This window comes from Lissotriton vulgaris, chromosome 9 (genome assembly GCF_964263255.1).
Source record: "Lissotriton vulgaris chromosome 9, aLisVul1.2, whole genome shotgun sequence".
In the NCBI taxonomy this organism is placed as follows: domain Eukaryota; kingdom Metazoa; phylum Chordata; class Amphibia; order Caudata; family Salamandridae; genus Lissotriton; species Lissotriton vulgaris.
The window spans coordinates 316930721-316948831 of record NC_141697.1 but is presented as its reverse complement, the minus strand read 5'-3'; the positions used below and the strand labels follow the sequence as shown (position 1 = coordinate 316948831).

Genomic DNA, 18111 nt, shown 5'->3' with positions numbered 1-18111 from the left:
AAAAAACAGAAAATAAGATGTATACTTTCTAACGCATGCAATCAGAATAATGGTAATCAGAATAATGGTAATGAAATTGTTCAAAAAATGTCTTCTCATTGTACAAGTTCATGATATTTAAGACAACAGCCAACACATGTTTCGTAAAAGTATAAAACCGCTTTCTCTGGGCTCTTTCTCTCAATTCGGAAAAGTTACTCTTTCCATCTATTTATCACATATTGTGTTCCAAATTAAAAGTATCAATGTATCTTGATAGGACGGTTTATTCTGTTTTATTTATTCGTTAAGTGCTTTTCTTGCCCAGCATTTATTACAATACCTCTTTCTTCCCAATACATGCACCAGATTTACTTCACTTGGTACCGCCTGTGCTTATTCTCTACCAAATAGAAGCAGTCTCTACTGTATCATACCTGAAATATAACATGAGTTCCTTCTGACCTGCAGCATGCCTTCTGTTTTGTTTACCCCACTACTTACTAGTATGCATCGTAGCTTGCTGACTATACAGTTGTACGTGACCTGTGTGGCTACCCAAGGCCATCTCAGCCTACTGCCTGTGCAAGTGCATTCTTGCCTGTCCATGATGCGCCTCTTTCCATAGCTTAACACAGAGTCAATTAAAGCTGTCTCTAGGCCAGACTTAAATAAGAAACGCAGATGTGCCTGTGGTGTTGGAAGCCTGTCCACGTTTCTACCAAGCACATAGCTTTTTCTGATTTCCTTAGACACCAGTCATCATCTTTACAAGGAGCACATTGGAGGACATGGTTTTTCCTAGACTGTAAACAAAGCAATCCCCTCTTGCAAACCAGACCTGTTCTACCATTGGTTGTTTTGATGGTCTTTGGTAGTAGGGGTTTTGCATGGCCCCAGCTCAAAACCCTCACAGTGCGAACTCAATGTGTGCCCTTTCCGTGTCTGATAATGAGTTCACTGATGGTGTGATGAACATGGAGGATTTTCCTTGCTTGGCACAAATGTGTGCATAGGCAGTGCGATTATCATATATGATGGCTCACTGTTTGTATTTTGAACCTGCGAGGGCTTTATCTTGGATATACTGTGATACAGCTGTTGGGTCAAACTCTTACAATGTCATTCGCATACATCTTTGTCTTCTCATCAAAGCTCATCCATCTATCCATTCATCCATCCATCCATTATATATCCATGCATTTAAATGGGATCAATCTCCGTAGTCCCCTCCAGGTTCTTTTCAAAAGACTGCACACATGTGATGCACATTTAAAGCACATGCCTGTCATAAAGTGTCCTACAAGTTGTCACACAAGTGAATTGTCACATAAGTGGCGTGCCCTTGAGGACAACCTATGCTTCATGTTCATGGTTGGGTTAAATGGTTGGTGGGGTCTGTAACTATTTGCTGCTGATACAATGGCAGTGGGATATGCCAATTATTAACTCCTCAAAGTAAATGGACATACGGATCTGCTAATCTGCTTCACATAATACTCAGAATACTTGAAAAGAACTTTAAAGAATATGCATCCGTAAACTCTCTCCTGTGTTAAACATTCAAAATGATACTGGGATTTCATGGGGAGATGCTCTTAAAGGATGATGAGCTGTATCACTAGTCTTCCACAGGCCTCCCATGTGAAGTGTTTTTAGATACGTTATTGTTCATACTGACTGCTGAGACATGGCTAGATAAGTCCTTGCTGGCCTAAGATTTCTCCAAAATAAATGCAGGTTCGATCTGCTTTATTATATAAAAAGCCATTTTTGTTGGCTCTTAGGGCTCAGTGCACTTTACCACCGCTAACCAGTGCTAAAGTGCTTGTGCTCTTTCCTTTAAACATGGTAAAACTGGCAAATGAAATGTACTTGTTAGTCTCTAAAAATGTGGCTCTACATGCACCCAGGGACTGTAAATTAAATGCTGCTAGTTGGCCTGCAACACTTATTGTGCCACCCACGTAAGTAGCCTATTTAAACATGTGTCAAGGCCAGGCCCTGTCATTGCAGTTTGCCTGTGCAGTTGTAAAACTGCCATTTTGACCTGGCAATTGGAACCTTTTGCCAGGTCTAAAAATAGTCCCTTTTACTACATATGTCACCAGGATGTCACCACTAGCGCCAGCTCTAGTAGTGGTTGCAAACTGTTGCGCTTGCTCGCTACACACCATGTGGGGGCTGGTCTCACTTTTACTTTGTTCTCTCTGATTCACTACTTGTGTCTATTTTTGGTGCTCTCTGAAAGAATGTCTATGGGTACATATGACTGGGTGGGTAACCTGGTGCTCTTTAAGGTCATCATCTACTATTTACTGTGCTTTGAAAGTTGATATAATTGAATATGTAATGAGAAATGTGCTGTAAAATTCACCATTTTGGTCTGTCTTTTTCCAAAATTTTCGTGGGGGGAGAACCCCCCCAAACCCCCCTAGTAGCGGTCCGGCTCGCTCGCTGCGCTCGCTCGCTACGCGCCAGATGGGGGCTGGTTTGGCTAAATTTGCCAGGGCTGCTTTCAGTTCCCAGTCCGGCCCTGTTTACTGGTAGAGGCAAGTTTCTCTTTGAAGGAAACTGGGCAGGCTGTGCTGTTAGTGTGTTTTTTTGGTGGAATTTCTAGTTGAAGTACTGGATAGTGTAGCCTGTGGATATAGGCTGCATTATTTGTCTTTAAATTCTCTCTTAAGTGTCTTTGCTGTTCTGCATTTTTTGACAGTTTAAGAGATTATTTTTGATTGCCGGGGTCCACGCACATGGGTGGGACTTTTCACTAGATTATGACTATAACAGACATACCCCTACTACAGAACTGGAGTTACAGGACAGAAACTACTCCTTAGGCTCACAGATATGGCGAGGAGGACCGCCCTGGCAAAACACTGGTAGAACTGCTCCAGAAGCTTCGTGCCTCATCCTACATCTCTAACCTTTTTGACTCTGAAGGCCGGAATTGCTCCTCTACCCTAGAACTTCTACAAATCATGGTCGATTTCTTCGCCCATCTCTACTCTACTTCCCAGACTGCAGCACCTCCAGACCTTCAGGCTTCTTTCAACGCCCTCGAATTAGTATGGATCAGATGCACAGCGGAGGTTCATGGTCTTCCCATCACTGCAGAAGAAATGTAACAGCAATCACCAGTCTTCCCCAGATAGATCCCTGGGTCTGGATGAGCCATCAGCCGCTTTCTAAAATGAATATTCTTCAATTTTAATTCCCAAACTCTGGATGTCTATCAAGATGCCCTGAAGGTGGGCTCTCTCCCTCCAACGATGCAGGAGGCTGTCATCTTCATGCTCCTTAAACCTGACATACCAGCTAATCAATGAAACTCTTATCACCCCCCTGTCGCTGATTAACATAGACAATAAAAAATGTGCCAAGATACTGGCAGTAATGATCAAACTGGATCAATCCGGGTTTATACCGGGTAGATCCGCAGCCCATAACCTCAGAACCATGTTTGCAGTCATGCACTACTTGCACCTTGGCAGTGGTCGCCCTGCTCGATGCCACAAAAGCATTTGATACACTGGTATGGGAATACCTGCTCCTGCTGCTGCGACGATTGGGCCTGGGCGCCCAACTTTATTGCACAGATTTGTCTTCTCTACACCCAGCCCACAGCCCGATTGCATCTCAATGGGCAACTATCAGACCCTTTCTCAGTCAGTAGGGGCGCGCGCCAAGGATGTCTGCTTTTCTCTCTACTTTTTGTCATCACGATGAGGCCCCTGGCAGCAGAAATCCATCAACATCACATGAACTGAGAGCTAGGCTTCACAACCCTAGGCCTTGTTATATCCTTATAAGCGGACGATATTACTCTTTATGTTATTCGCCCCTAGACCAACCTTTACCCACTTATCCGTAAAATCATACGCTTCAGGGGCTTGTCCCTAGTTCAGATTAACTAGGCAAAATCCATGTTATTCCTTTTAATGGACCACACAGCTCCTTTCCCCATGGACTATCTGCTCCAGTGGGCCAACGGACCAGTTAAATACCTTGGCATCCTCGTGAGCTGAAATTTTGAGGAACTTTGGCATGCCAACTTTGGTAAAGCCATGGCCTGGCTGGAAGACCGAGTTCCACCGTCGTCCAGGCTCCCTCTGTCCATGTTGGTGTGGATTGCCATCGCGAAAAATTGTGGTGCTGCATAAATTCCTCTATCTTTTCATGAATATCCCCATCTCACTAACACAAGCCTTCTTTAAACGCCTCCTCTCGAACCTCAACACGCTGGTCTGGGCGAGCTAACAGCTGCACGTAAAATACAAACTACTAACGCTGCCAAAATCACAGGGAGGCATGAGTGCACCAAACCTACAGCTATATGCGTTGTGTGGTCACACTTTTTACACTACTGGACTCACCCCACACCCTTTCAACCACATGTTGTGGGAGACACTGATCAGGTTTCCCCCTTGCCATTATCTACAGCCTTGTTCCTCCCATACAAACCACCTGCATCAGAGAAAGATTTTCCACAATTTCTAAATTTTTACATTTACACAATGCATGCGCTGGGCCTGGATCTGGATGGCACAACTTTCAGGAATCTTACACCTTTATGCCCCATGCTTTTCAGTCGAGAGGCATCCCCTGCTACCCTCTCTACACGACCGAGGCACAATAGCTCGTGCCACCAAGCTAAGTATTCATAACTTTGTTGACCCCTACCCAGACAATCATTTCCGTGCACCTTCAACACAGGCTACCGCTACATGTACCCTCCTATATGCCTTTTTGTGTTACCAATTGCATGCAACATGTAGGGCGCTCTATGACACTTTCCCAGCACCCCCGAAAACACTCACAGGATTAGACTATATATACAAGACACCCTCACCCCGTACGCTTATAACATCCCTATATAATCACATGCAGCGAGCAGCACTGGCGGTGGCCACGCCAGCCCAGGATGCATGGGGAAGCGATCTCGCCTCCCCCTTACAGATGCTCAATGGGCTTTCTGCTGTGGTTTAACTTGAGATGCAATTTCTTAACTACCGGCTACAAATTATTCATTTTAAATTTCCGCACATATACCGAACACCTGCAAAAATACACTGCATGGGGCTGTCCCTAAACTCCAACTGCCAATGTTGTCATTCACCACTGGCGGACTATACCATCTTGCGTGGCAATGTCCCACGATTGCTGCATACTGGACAGAGATTTTCGGCATAATAGGGGAGGTCGTAAATGTTCTGGTGCCCCTGTCTTCACTTCTGGGGCTACTGGGATATGTGGAAGATATACCCCGTGAATCCCGTAAACTGACTGCGTACTGCTCATACTTGCAAAGCACAGAATTGCAATGAACTGGGGTGGAACATGGGCACCACAAGCCCAAGATTGGATCACAGACATCATATGTTGTCATGAACAATTATCCAAATATTGCACCCTCATGCCCCCGAAGACCCGCCCCCGGGACATCTGGGAACCCTTCACTGCTTACCTTCGCCAAACGCACAACCCCTCCCCTCGGCCTAGATAGTAACGATGAAGAGGGTCCACTCCATATAATACCTTCCAATGCAGGTCCAGCAGGGCATGTCAATTGTCTATGATACTGTACCATACTGACTTATGTGTATTGTGCTATTGCACTTGGGGTAGAAGGGGGGGAGCACCACTGAGGTTTATATGCTGCAAACAATTGTGTCATGTTTACAACTGTATTCCTGTTGTAGGTGCACTGCCCAACTTGTAATTCTTCAATTCCATGCCTGTACAGTGCCAACCGTTCATAAATAAAGATTAAAAAAACAAAAGTTCTGACACCTAATTTGTGAACATTGTGATACGCCTCCAGTTGTAGAAAATCTGATCATTGCACAGTCTCGGAAGAATACGCATCTGTTTAAGATGATGCCTGTGATGCGGAGGTCTTCTGAGCTCAATATGAATTTGTGGATCAGACTCCCATGTTACCACAAATAATTTCTGCCATGTTTTACTTCCCCTCACTCTTATTTCTCTTCATCCACTATTCCATCTTCCTTTCTTTCTGGTCCTTCAATTTCATCTCCATTGTCCTGGTAGAAACATAAAGCTTTTAGCCCGACTGTTCAATGTGATGGCTTGAAGTTAGCTTATGTGGAGGGAGAATGTAGTATCCCAAATGCTGCTTAGCACGGGCGTCGCTTACAGAGCGCAGTTTTGTGCTTCTTTCTATCATGAGAAGAGATGTATGGGTGGAGGAAGAGAGGGACAACGTAGAGGCATGTATACACAGACACGGACAAACCTGAAAGATGTCCTCTCTGGGAACAATTACCACATTTCAATCACTGTATGTGAATCAACACTGCTGACCAGCCATTGATACCCTGTGGTATTTTGAGACAACATGAGAAAAAGGTATTTTGATACATTTAGCTCAAAGCCCAGAGTAGTATCTGGAGACATCCTCACTACAAATGTGCCTTACGCTTATGTAAAATTGTTATATCACTATGCATGACATTTTCAGTGTCTAAATATCTTCAGTCTTCTTGGCACTGTTGTGGTAGACTATTGAATTTCTTTTTGCTGATTTAAACGGAGTATTTTTAATCTAGGCTTTTGAAAAATATTATTATAGGTTGTATGTTTTTGTGTTACATGTGTGTTTGTCACTATTGTGTAATGAATTGTTGGTGTATTTTGCATAGTGCTGTAGGCCCCCCCCCCAAAAAAAATGATATAATAATATAAAACACTTATTAGTTTCTTCTTTAATAGTAACAACATTTAATTATTTCAATTGACATCATGAATTTAGAAGGGCTGAAATGCAAAGCTGACCTCTAGCATGGAAAAACGCTTTTGCATACAACATCTGCAATTTAAACACTCAGTCAAGAGATCCCACTCAAACCTATAAATGTTGGTATTGTGGGCGAGAGAAAGATCCCTCCTCCGGCTAATGTTCAGCTGCACCAGACTGTACCAATTCTGCCTCTTCTGAAACAATGGAGCAAAAGAACTAGGAAATATATTTCAGATTCCCATACTGCTACTAACCATCTGATCACATTTTGGTTTACCAATTTATTCAGGAAAATTACATGTTAAAAGGTTCCCATGCTCCTACTTGTCTCTATGATAGCAATAACATCTGCAACAATATAATGTCACAGGAACGATATACATTTATTGACCTTTATTTTGGCAACTCTGTGACATACAGTTTTGTTATTGTAACTTTAACCCTGTCTCTTTCCATAAACAAAGACCCTGTCTAGTATGCATTACCTGGTCAAGAAAAGGGCAATTTCCATTCATCTAGTGCCTAGTTTTACCAATAAGATGGGACTACAGCCCCGGGGTGTAATTGCAATCTAACATCTCAAAGAGACACACAAAAACCACACAGTTATATATAAAATAAAAGCATCACACAAACATTCAGTACAGTTACCCCCTGGCACAAACAAACGTTTTATGATTTGCAATAAGCTTTGCTCTATTTATCACCAAAGGCGTGTTGTAGCACTGATCTGACCTACGGAACTTTTGTTTTCTGGCCCAAAGTGTTGAAAAGATTTTACCAATTAAGAACCTACCAAAGATCCTTTAAACGTGAGTTCCCCAGTAGTCTGTAGTCATTATTTACATTATTACGTGTTATTGAAATACTAAATAAAGGACCTGCCAACTTTGTTTTCAAGTGGGGACCCCTGCTCCTCTTGTTTGGCTCAATGCCAGAGTATATCTGCCAGTGCTCTACATATTGGACCAATTATATTGTGGTAGTCCACAAAGCAATGTAGAAATGGCATAGGGGTCGAGTAAAGTAGAAGAAAACGATATATTCAACAATTAGAGGCGGGAATATGTTTGGTTAATAAATTAAATATATTTCTATGTGTTATACTACTGATTTAGGGACTATTTGCCAGCAGTGAACCACATATGTGCAGAACAACTAATTCTTGCATGTTTATGCACAATGGAAAATGTGCCTGTGCCTTTTGCACAAACACAACTTCTGTGTTTTTTGCAGCTTGCCATGCAGTAGCAGTGTGAGTTGTGTCCATGATGGGCTTGTGTAATCCTTCTCTGTATTCATTGACCCTTTCACTGTTTATTTTCCAGAGTAGGAGGCCTCATGGAGATAGTGGTCTTCCTCTGGTTTCTTGGAGCGAAACCTTCATGCAGACTGCTATTTAAAGTAATAAAACGTTTCTTTCTTTCAGATTTTGCAACTATTACTGTGATTCGACGTAATGAGGTGGATGGAAAAGTGGATTTTTATGTACACTATTCTGGATGTAAGTATTGTGCAAACGTTGTGAGTGTATTTGAAGATGAGAATAGATCCTTCTGAATCATATAATGCCATATTGACAAATCTCCTTGAGCACCTAAGTTCAATATAAGTGTGCAAATAAATCCATTTGTTCAATAATATACATAAGAGTATTAGCCTTAGTAGCTCGTCTGATCAAATCTTTCTCTTATTGGGGCTCCCCTAAAACTGATTTGCTTTTCTCTGCCACATACACTATATCCTTGTCTTTCTGCCTTTGAAATGTTATTTCACATTTTAATTTATTAAATATTTTTTATCACGGCCCTTAAAGGGGCTAACAAAACATGCAATCACATATCTCTACACAAAACAACATTAGATTGTTATTAAACATTAGACATAATAGCTCTATACCACACCTGTACAACAGCTACTAATTATTCATAAAACATTTAGAAAAAGTTAACATTTTTATAAAACACCACTGGAAAAAGAAGAACATAACTAATTCTAGTGCACATGGCACTTCCCAAGCTTTAGTAGCATTCTTTCATGATATTCCATACTGAAAAACATTAATGTAGGACATATAAGCAAATAATATACCTGATCACTATGCTAGCTGCATTCAGAAGTTCTCCAATACGTTACAAGGGCCGATAACATGCAATTACTGTCAATTCCAAAAGGAATTACCAGCAGGGGTTCTCCAACCCCCGAGAAAAGTCCCAGATCCTGCTATTATGGACCAAAAAACATATTGTGCAATGTATGATCTCTTGCTAAACACCTGTTTTAAATATGGGACATGATTGCCTCACACTCCCCTGCATTATGTTTTTTACTGAAACGTGGTTGAACTCCTCAAACCACCCCATGATAAACCTGGCCATTCAAGAGAATTATTTATTTATTTATCTGGACAGATAGGGGAAAATAGGAGGGGCCATAGCCATTAAAAATCATCTGGCCGTGAATTGGGTTTTTACTGTCAGTAATGACTGTCTAGAATTAGGAATCTTCAAGGTCTTTCTTTCTCCATCTGACAGTTGGCATGGTGCCCTAATCTTTCAGCCCCCAGGATCTAGAGCCAATTTTACAGCTCTCCTGGTGGAACACTACACATGCTTGCGTAAAATACATTTCTTCTGCTTGGGGACTTTAATTTTCATGGGGAAAATCTTACCAACCCTGAGGTAAACAAACTCTTTTCTTCCCTCGAATCAATGGGACTTATTCGAAGAGTTGAAGGCTCTACCCATCGAGCTGGCCTCCTTTTAGACCTGGTTTTTTCCAACATAGACCAGCTGAGATGTGACCCCCACAGATCTTCTTACATGAACGGATCATTCCATGATCATGATCTATATCCAGCAGTCCTATCAGAAGAGCTCTAAACTATCTATCAGACAAAATCCAGAGTAACGAACATCATGGAAGTATCAAAAAAACTGGAGGTTTTTAATACTGCATTAGAAACAGCTTTTGATGTTGTTATACCAAAATAACAGGGCTCATTTCAACAGCCGCCCTCTACCCTGGTATACTAGGAGCTAGTAAGGAAAAAGCCAATTGTAGGCATTTGGAAAGAACTTGGCGAGCCAGTGAGATCTATCAAAATAGACTTCTTTATAGACAGTCTCTGTCTAAATATCATCTGAACCTAAAAGCAGCCATATGTCTGTTCATCATCAACCAAGTAGAACATGCTAGCAACTCCCCAAAATCCCTGTTTGGTATAGCAAGGGACTTTGTATCTCCAAAAGTCTGTAGACAGTCGCCAATGGAATCTCAGGAGTTTTGTAACTTCCTGGTGACTTACTTTCATGATAAGATATCTAAAATCTACGAGAACTTCTCTCCACTAGTCCCTCCTGTCTTTGAATCGCTTACCAAAATAGAGGAGCAGGAGAAGATACCAGTTAGTTCCCTAAATAGCTTTGAACCACCCTCAATTGAGGCGGTCGCTAAAGGCCTTGCTGCTGCCAAATCCGGGTGGCCATCAGACCTCTGTGCACCAAAAACTGTGGCACTTCTAGCCACGAGCTGAGCCCCTGTAATTCAAAACATATTTAACCATTCTATACAAACTGGCACCATCCCTACCATATGGAAGGAGGCGTTAATATTAAAAAAAAAAACAGCAGACCCTTTAATCCTCAGTAATTATCGGCTCATCTCCTTACTACCGCTTCTGGGTAAACAACTGGAAAGTATTATCAATCGTCAACTAAGTTCTTACCTGGAATGTAATCAAATCATTTATCCATCGCAGTTGTGTTTCCGGCCAGGTTTCAGCACAGAGACCGCGTTTTTGGCTGTAACCGACTCACTCAGGCAGACAATAGACGTCGGAGGCTCAGTAATACTGATTCTCCTAGATCTCTCCTCAGCTTTTGATACCATCTCACATTCAAAACTGGCGGAGAGACATCTCTCTTGTGGTATCCAAGGGACAGCCTTGAAGTGGCTGCAACACCTCTCATCCGAGAGAACCCAAAGTGTCATGTTAGGACCTTACACCTCTGCGAAAATGCATGTCGACAAGAGCGTCCCGCAGGGCTCTTGTCTAAGCCCAACTCTCTTTAATATATTCATGGCTCCCCTGGCAAGGATAGTCAAGCAGCTGGGTTTTGAGATCATTTCATATGCTGATAATACGCAGCTTATGTTTACCATAGGATCAAACACAGAGTTTGAGAAAATCCGATTTGCCATCGGCATGCTCGCCATCTCTAACTGGATGACAGAAAACTGTCTCCAAATAAACCCAGAAAAAAGGAGGTTATGCTAATGGGAAAAGCCACGGACATCTTGTCGGATGATTGGTGGCATGCTCAGTTGGGCTCAGCTCCCACCCCCAAACAATCAGTAAAATATGTAGGTCTAAAATTGGACCGGGATCTGACCATGGAGGATCATATCGCGACTACCACCAGATCGTGCTACTACAGCCTATGGTTACTTTGAAAAATCCTTCCCTACATGCCCACCCCCCTTCGGCAATGGTAATCTGTCATCTGGACTACGGTAATGCTTTGTTGGAGGGGGAGAGACCCTACTGGCCAAACTACAAGTAGTGCAGAACACTGCTGCTAGAATGATCCTAAAATGTCCTGCAGGTTCCCCCTCGACTCCATTGCTTAGGGAACTGCGCTGCACTGGCTATCAGTGAAGAAAAAATCATGTTTTTTAAATTTGCTGTAACATACAACGCGTTGAATGAAAGAGGCCCCCTCTACTTGCAAAAAAACACTTTTGAAATATTCGCCCTGTAGGAAACTCAGATCTAGCACCCTGGATCTCCTTCAGGTCCCCGGAATTCGTCGGACCGGCTTTGGGGGTAGAGCCTTCTCATATCTTGCGCCAAGATACTGGAATGAGCTCCCCCCTGCTACCCCCTGCTCTGTGCAGAATTTCAAGCTACAACATCTTTAGGAAACAGCTGAAAGCCTTTTTGTTTTAACTGCCATTACTTATCCCAATCCTGGTTCTCTAATCCTCAGAATACTACTTTCTAGGCAGTGCCGAGATGGCCCAGGGCGATTTGAGCGCTCAATAAAAAAGCATAACATAACATCATGCACCCACAGACAACATAATATGGAACCTTCTCTTTCATACTGGTATACAGGGTCATTTCCCTAAATTATTTTAATTGGCAGATCCTCTATGTGTTAGTTTGTCAAAACTCTACATGCCACATGATTATCCCTGTATTTACATTGATTTGAGGCAAATTCTTCATAGATAAAACACAAACCAGGCCCAAATGCAAGATTTGTTGCCAATGCTTGAAATCAGAAAAGTGCTGCGGATCTTGTGTATTCATTTCAGATACTCCCAACATGGCTGAATCTGCTCTTTCTTCAACTCAGAGCAAAGTCCAAATTATTTTTACACAATACTAAATCATCACTCAGCCCAGTAAGAATGAGTGCTCCTAATATTACAAATATTGAATCTAAAATCCGGCACCAAGCTTTGAAATATGTACCACTAACTTGTTTGAATTCAATTCAAGCACTCTTCTGTTTGTATTGACATGTATGGTATAGTCTGTCAAAAAGAGAGTAAATCGTTTTTGACTTTTTCAAATTTTGTCAGTCTTTCTTTGAGGCTCACATTCCACCCCTTAGAAAAGTAGCTGGGGCCATTGACTCCTATGTTGTTTTAAAAGACAGTATATCTTGTTTTCCTACAACTGTGTAAGGGTGTGGTAGTCTCTAGCACTAGCAATAAAGAGCGTCCCCTGACCTCGCAGCGCTGTGATTCACTCCTCGCTTCCGCCTTGAGTGATCGCTCCCCTGTCTGTGCTCTGCATCGTGGTATCGTATTAGAAGCTGCATTGTGTCAAAGTTTTGTGATTTCATAGCGCCAGGATTCTACAGCGTTTACATTGCTTGCTTGATTCTGCGCATTGTTTGTGTGATATTCCCCGGCGCCCTGCTCTGCCCTCCCCTCCATTTTGACTCTGTTGTTGTTGTGCTCCGTTCCCTTGAGCCCGCCACGCCTCCCAGCTGAGCCGCCCTCCCACTAGCAATAAAGAGCGTCCCCTGACCTCGCAGCGCTGTGATTCACTCCTCGCTTCTGCCTTGAGTGATCGCTCCCCTGTCTGTGCTCTGCATCGTGGTATCGTATTAGAAGCTGCATTGTGTCAAAGTTTTGTGATTTCATAGCGCCAGGATTCTACAGCGTTTACATTGCTTGCTTGATTCTGCGCATTGTTTGTGTGATATCCCCCGGCGCCCTGCTCTGCCCTCCCCTCCATTTTGACTCTGTTGTTGTTGTGCTCCGTTCCCTTGAGCCCGCCACGCCTCCCAGCTGAGCCGCCCTCCCACTTGCAATAAAGAGCGTCCCCTGACCTCGCAGCGCTGTGATTCACTCCTCGCTTCCGCCTTGAGTGATCGCTCCCCTGTCTGTGCTCTGCCTCGTGGTATCGTATTAGAAGCTGCATTGTGTCAAAGTTTTGTGATTTCATAGCGCCAGGATTCTACACCGTTTACATTGCTTGCTTGATTCTGCGCATTGTTTGTGTGATATCCCCCGGCGCCCTGCTCTGCCCTCCCCTCCATTTTGACTCTGTTGTTGTTGTGCTCCGTTCCCTTGAGCCCGCCACGCCTCCCAGCTGAGCCGCCCTCGCCCCTCCCCCTCCACTCTCCATATATGACAGTAGTTCCCGCGCGCAGCGTTTATGCGCAGCGACCGCGCCCAATTCGCGCCGAAGGTGCGCCAAAGGTAAGCCCGTCTACGCCCGTCCGCGCCTGGACCGCGCCCAGCGCCAGACCCCCTGGCCCTTGCACCCCCCACCCCTCCCGCATCACCTACGATGCCACCACCCTCCTAGCCCTTAACCCCGGCCGCTCCCCCAACTGCTTCCAAGCTGCTCCTGGACAAACCCACGGTCCTTTCTTATGCAACTCCTGCAAATTCTACGGCACCGTCCACAACTCAGCTACGATCACACCACAGATACCCGACCCCAACAACCTACAATGCATCTTGCTCAACACCCGTTCGGCCCATAGGCACGCCATTGACCTATGGAATCTACTAGACACCATCTCTCCGGACGTCGCCTTCCTAACAGAAACATGGATGAACTCCTCTTCTGCCCCAGACATCACCATTGCCATCCCTGAAGATTATAAGATCATACGCAAGGACCGCACCGGCCACACAGGAGGAGGAATCGCTATCGTCCATAAGAAATCAATCCGCATCTCAACCAGCTCAGACGTCAATCTCGCCAACTCCGAACACCTCCACTTCCAGATCCACATCGACCCCAAGACCACACTCAGAGGCACCCTCCTTTACAGACCTCCAGGACCCCGCGCTCAATTTAGTGAGGACATCACGGACTTCATCACTCCACACGCGCTCCCCTCCAAAGATTACATCCTTCTGGGAGACCTCAACTTTCACCTTGAAAAGCACAACGACCGCAACTCCACCACCCTTTTGGACAACCTCGCCAAACTCGGACTTAAACAACTTGTCACTTCCCCCACCCACATCGCAGGTCATACACTCGACCCTATCTTCACCTCCAGCAATCATGTCTCCTTCAGTCACACCACGAATCTCCTTTGGACTGACCACAGCTGCGTCCACTTTACCTACAACAAACCTAAACCGAACAACCACCCCCAACCAACCCTGCAAAGAAACTGGAACAAAATCACCATCGACCAGATCTCCTCATTGCTTCTTCTTAACCCCCCAGCCCACTCCTCAAATCCCGATCAAGCCGCCTCCAACCTCACCCTATGGCTATCCAACAGCGTCAACATCCTAGCACCACTGAAAAAACGACAAAACAAACTCGGCAGCAAGAAGGCCTCTTGGTTCAACGATGATCTTAAGAAATCCAAGAAACTCTGCCGCTCCCTTGAGAAGGCCTGGAAAAAAGATCCAACCACCAGCACCAAGGTAGCCTTCAAAAACGCCACCCGCTCACACCACCAACTGATCCGAAAAGCCAAGAAAGCCGCTTTCAAGGACCGACTAGATAACAACGCCCACAACAGCAAAGAACTATTCAATATCGTCAAGGAATTTACCAATCCCACGGCCAACTCCAACGACATCACCCCCTCCCAAGCCCTCTGCGACTCCCTAGCCTCATTCTTCCACAACAAAATCGCAGACATCCACAACAGCTTCGACATCCAACCCGTAGACCAACCCACCCAACCCCTTGCAGGACCCCCACCTCCCTTGAACACCCTCAACGACTGGAACCCAATCTCCACTGAGGACACCATCCGCCTGATGAACTCCATCCACTCAGGATCCCCAACTGACCCATGCCCTCACCACATCTTCAACAAAGCAGACTCCATCATAGCACCACACCTCCGAGATGTCATCAACTGCTCGTTCAACTCCGCCACCTTCCCGGAAAGCTGGAAACATGCCGAACTCAGCGCCCTCCTGAAGAAACCCACAGCTGACCCCACCGAACTCAAAAACTACCGCCCCATCTCGCTCCTTCCATTCCCGGCCAAAGTCATCGAGAAAGCGGTCAACAACCAGCTCGCCGCCTTCCTTGAAACAAACAAATCCCTCGACTCCTCACAATCCGGCTTCCGAGCCAAACACAGCACTGAAACCGCCCTCATCGCAGCAACAGACGACATTCGAACCCTCCTGGACAATGGAGACACAGTCGCCCTCATCCTCCTTGACCTCTCCGCTGCCTTCGACACAGTCTGCCACAGCACCCTTCTACAGCGCCTCAAAAACATCGGAATACAAGAAAAAGCATTGGAATGGATCACCTCGTTCCTCACCGGAAGAACCCAGAGAGTCCGCCTCCCACCATTCATCTCAGAGGCCACTGAAGTCATCTGCGGCGTACCCCAAGGATCCTCACTCAGTCCCACCCTCTTCAACGTATACATGAGCCCCCTCGCGGCCATCGCACGCCAACACAACCTCAACATCATCTCCTACGCGGATGACACTCAACTGATCCTTTCACTCACCAACGACCCTAGCACCGCCAAAACTAACCTTCACGAAGGAATGAAAGAAGTTGCCGAATGGATGAAACACAGCCGTCTGAAACTGAACTCAGATAAAACAGAAGTCCTTATCTTAGGCACCTCCCCCTCTGCCTGGGACGACTCTTGGTGGCCAGAAGCCCTTGGAAAAGCACCCATCCCGACGGACCACGCACGGAACTTGGGCGTCATCCTGGATTCCTCACTTTCAATGAATAGACAAGTCAACGCCGTCTCTTCATCCTGCTTCAACATTCTTCGCATGCTCAAAAAAACATTTCGTTGGATCCCCACCGAAACTAGGAAAACGGTCACCCACGCTCTGGTCACGAGCCAACTGGACTACGGAAACACCCTCTACGCCGGTACTTCCGCCAAACTCCAGAAAAAACTCCAACGAATACAGAACGCTTCAGCCAGGCTCATTTTAGACATCCCGCGCAAAGAACACATCTCTGGTCACCTGAAAAATCTCCACTGGCTCCCCGTCAATAAGAGGATCACTTTCCGGCTCCTAACCCACGCACACAAAGCACTCTACGAAATCGGACCAGAATGCCTCAACACACGACTGTCCTTCTACATCCCCCCACGCCAGCTACGATCATCCAACCAAGCCCTGGCCACTGTACCTTGCATCAACAAAACCACCATGGGAGGCAGATCCTTTTCCTACCTGGCAGCTAAAACCTGGAACTCACTTCCCACTCACCAACGCCTTACTCAGAACCACCTAGCATTCAAAAAGCAACTTAAAACGTGGATATTTGACCAGTAATTCCCCTCCCCTCTTCAAGCGCCTTGAGACCCTTTGGGTATGTAGCGCGCTATATAAATTTTCTGACTTGACTTGACTTGACTCCAAGGAACACAAGTAGGGAAAAGAGATGAGATTCAAAAAGTGCATTTATTCTCGGAACAGGAATCCAGCCCTCCACCAAACTAACTGTCTCTCCCTTCATGCTGTCATGTTACCCCCTCCTCCAATCTAGATTATGAACACCTTTGACATAGGCACCAGAAAGATGGAACAAAGGGTGGTGCCGTTTTTGAGTTACAGGTGAAGTAATATTTAAATCCCCTGATAATTCTGTTGATGCTTTCACTTATAATTGTAAAGGAATGATGCACAGGATCGGGGAATCTGAGTCCCAAATGACAGGGGCCTTGAATAAATAAAGAAAAGCTTCAAAGGACCACATTCAAAGTCAAAAATCATAAATGTGTGCTCATAATTAAGAATCATTACAGAAAGCAAAAAATGGTTAGAGAGATTTTAAACCAGTAAACCATAAATATAAAGAGAATTGTGAGAGGTTATAACATCAGGGAGTAAGCCATAGCAAAATATAGTCCAGTAATAAACTAGCTTATATTTACTCAATTAGTAAGTCAAAGGAAAGTAATCAACAAGAGGACTTCCATGTTGTCTACCTCTGAAAAAATGCAGTAGAAATGGCCAACGTTGAAACCACTCAGTTCAAAGCAAGGAAGTTCTGATTATAAAGTCAAATATCACTCTGATATGGGGGCTGCTTAGCATAAAAGTAAGGAAAATCCTTAATCATGAATCAGACATATATGCATGTAGAAATGAGCAAAAGTTCTGGAACACAGCACAGAAAGGCCTTATTTGATAGTTTAAGAGAAGTGAAACACAACACTCTTGACATGGCATACAGTGGTATAATCGGGCGGAACTAACAAAGATACATGGCATGAACCCATAAACATTGTACAAATTATGCTACATTAATTAAGTTACTTTAGCAAATGTCTAAAACATGAATAAATCTTAAATACTGAACTAAATGAAAAGACAGTTTGGCATGGGCTGCAAATTCTTGAATATTGCAACACACAAGAACTTATTGAGAGAGCTTCATATGGAAAAGAATAAAAGTGATGCTGAGGGAGAGGATGAGTTTATGAACAGATTGCTGACTGAAGTGAGACAACTTTTGTATAATGAGGCACATGTTCAAATGCAAGTGGAAGACATAAGTGCAGGAGAGCTGAGTGTCAGGAGAGATGAAATGGTATCTAAATCAACTTAACAAAGTGAAACAAACGTGGTGAATGTTAATTTAATAAGACCCAAAGAACAATTGGAAACAATTCCAGAAACAGGAACTCGTAAAGAAAAAATGTCAATGCATAAAAAAATGAATTGCTATTTATGGCTGCAGAAGCATGAAGATGGGTTTTTGTACATTTGAGAAACTTGAGGAATTGGCTAAAGAATTAAACATGGATTTGAAACAAAAGAGAATAGAGGAGTCATTTAAGAAAGGGTTGACTGAAAATTAATTATTGAATCACAATCCCAAAAAATTGCAAGAAAATATCTTGGAATTATTAGGCACTATTAAA

The 18111-nt window shown here is 44.2% G+C and overlaps 1 protein-coding gene across 1 annotated transcript in view; it reads left to right on the top strand.

Moving 5' to 3' along the window:
• The window catches only part of LOC147690048 (zinc-binding protein A33-like), a 348579-nt gene that overhangs the window by 96533 nt on the left and 233935 nt on the right, over positions 1–18111 (top strand). Inside the window, exon 3 of the mRNA XM_086936633.1 lies at positions 8172–8246. Within this exon, the coding sequence (XP_086792759.1) occupies positions 8172–8246 (75 nt within the window). The remainder of the gene's footprint in view (positions 1–8171; positions 8247–18111) is intronic.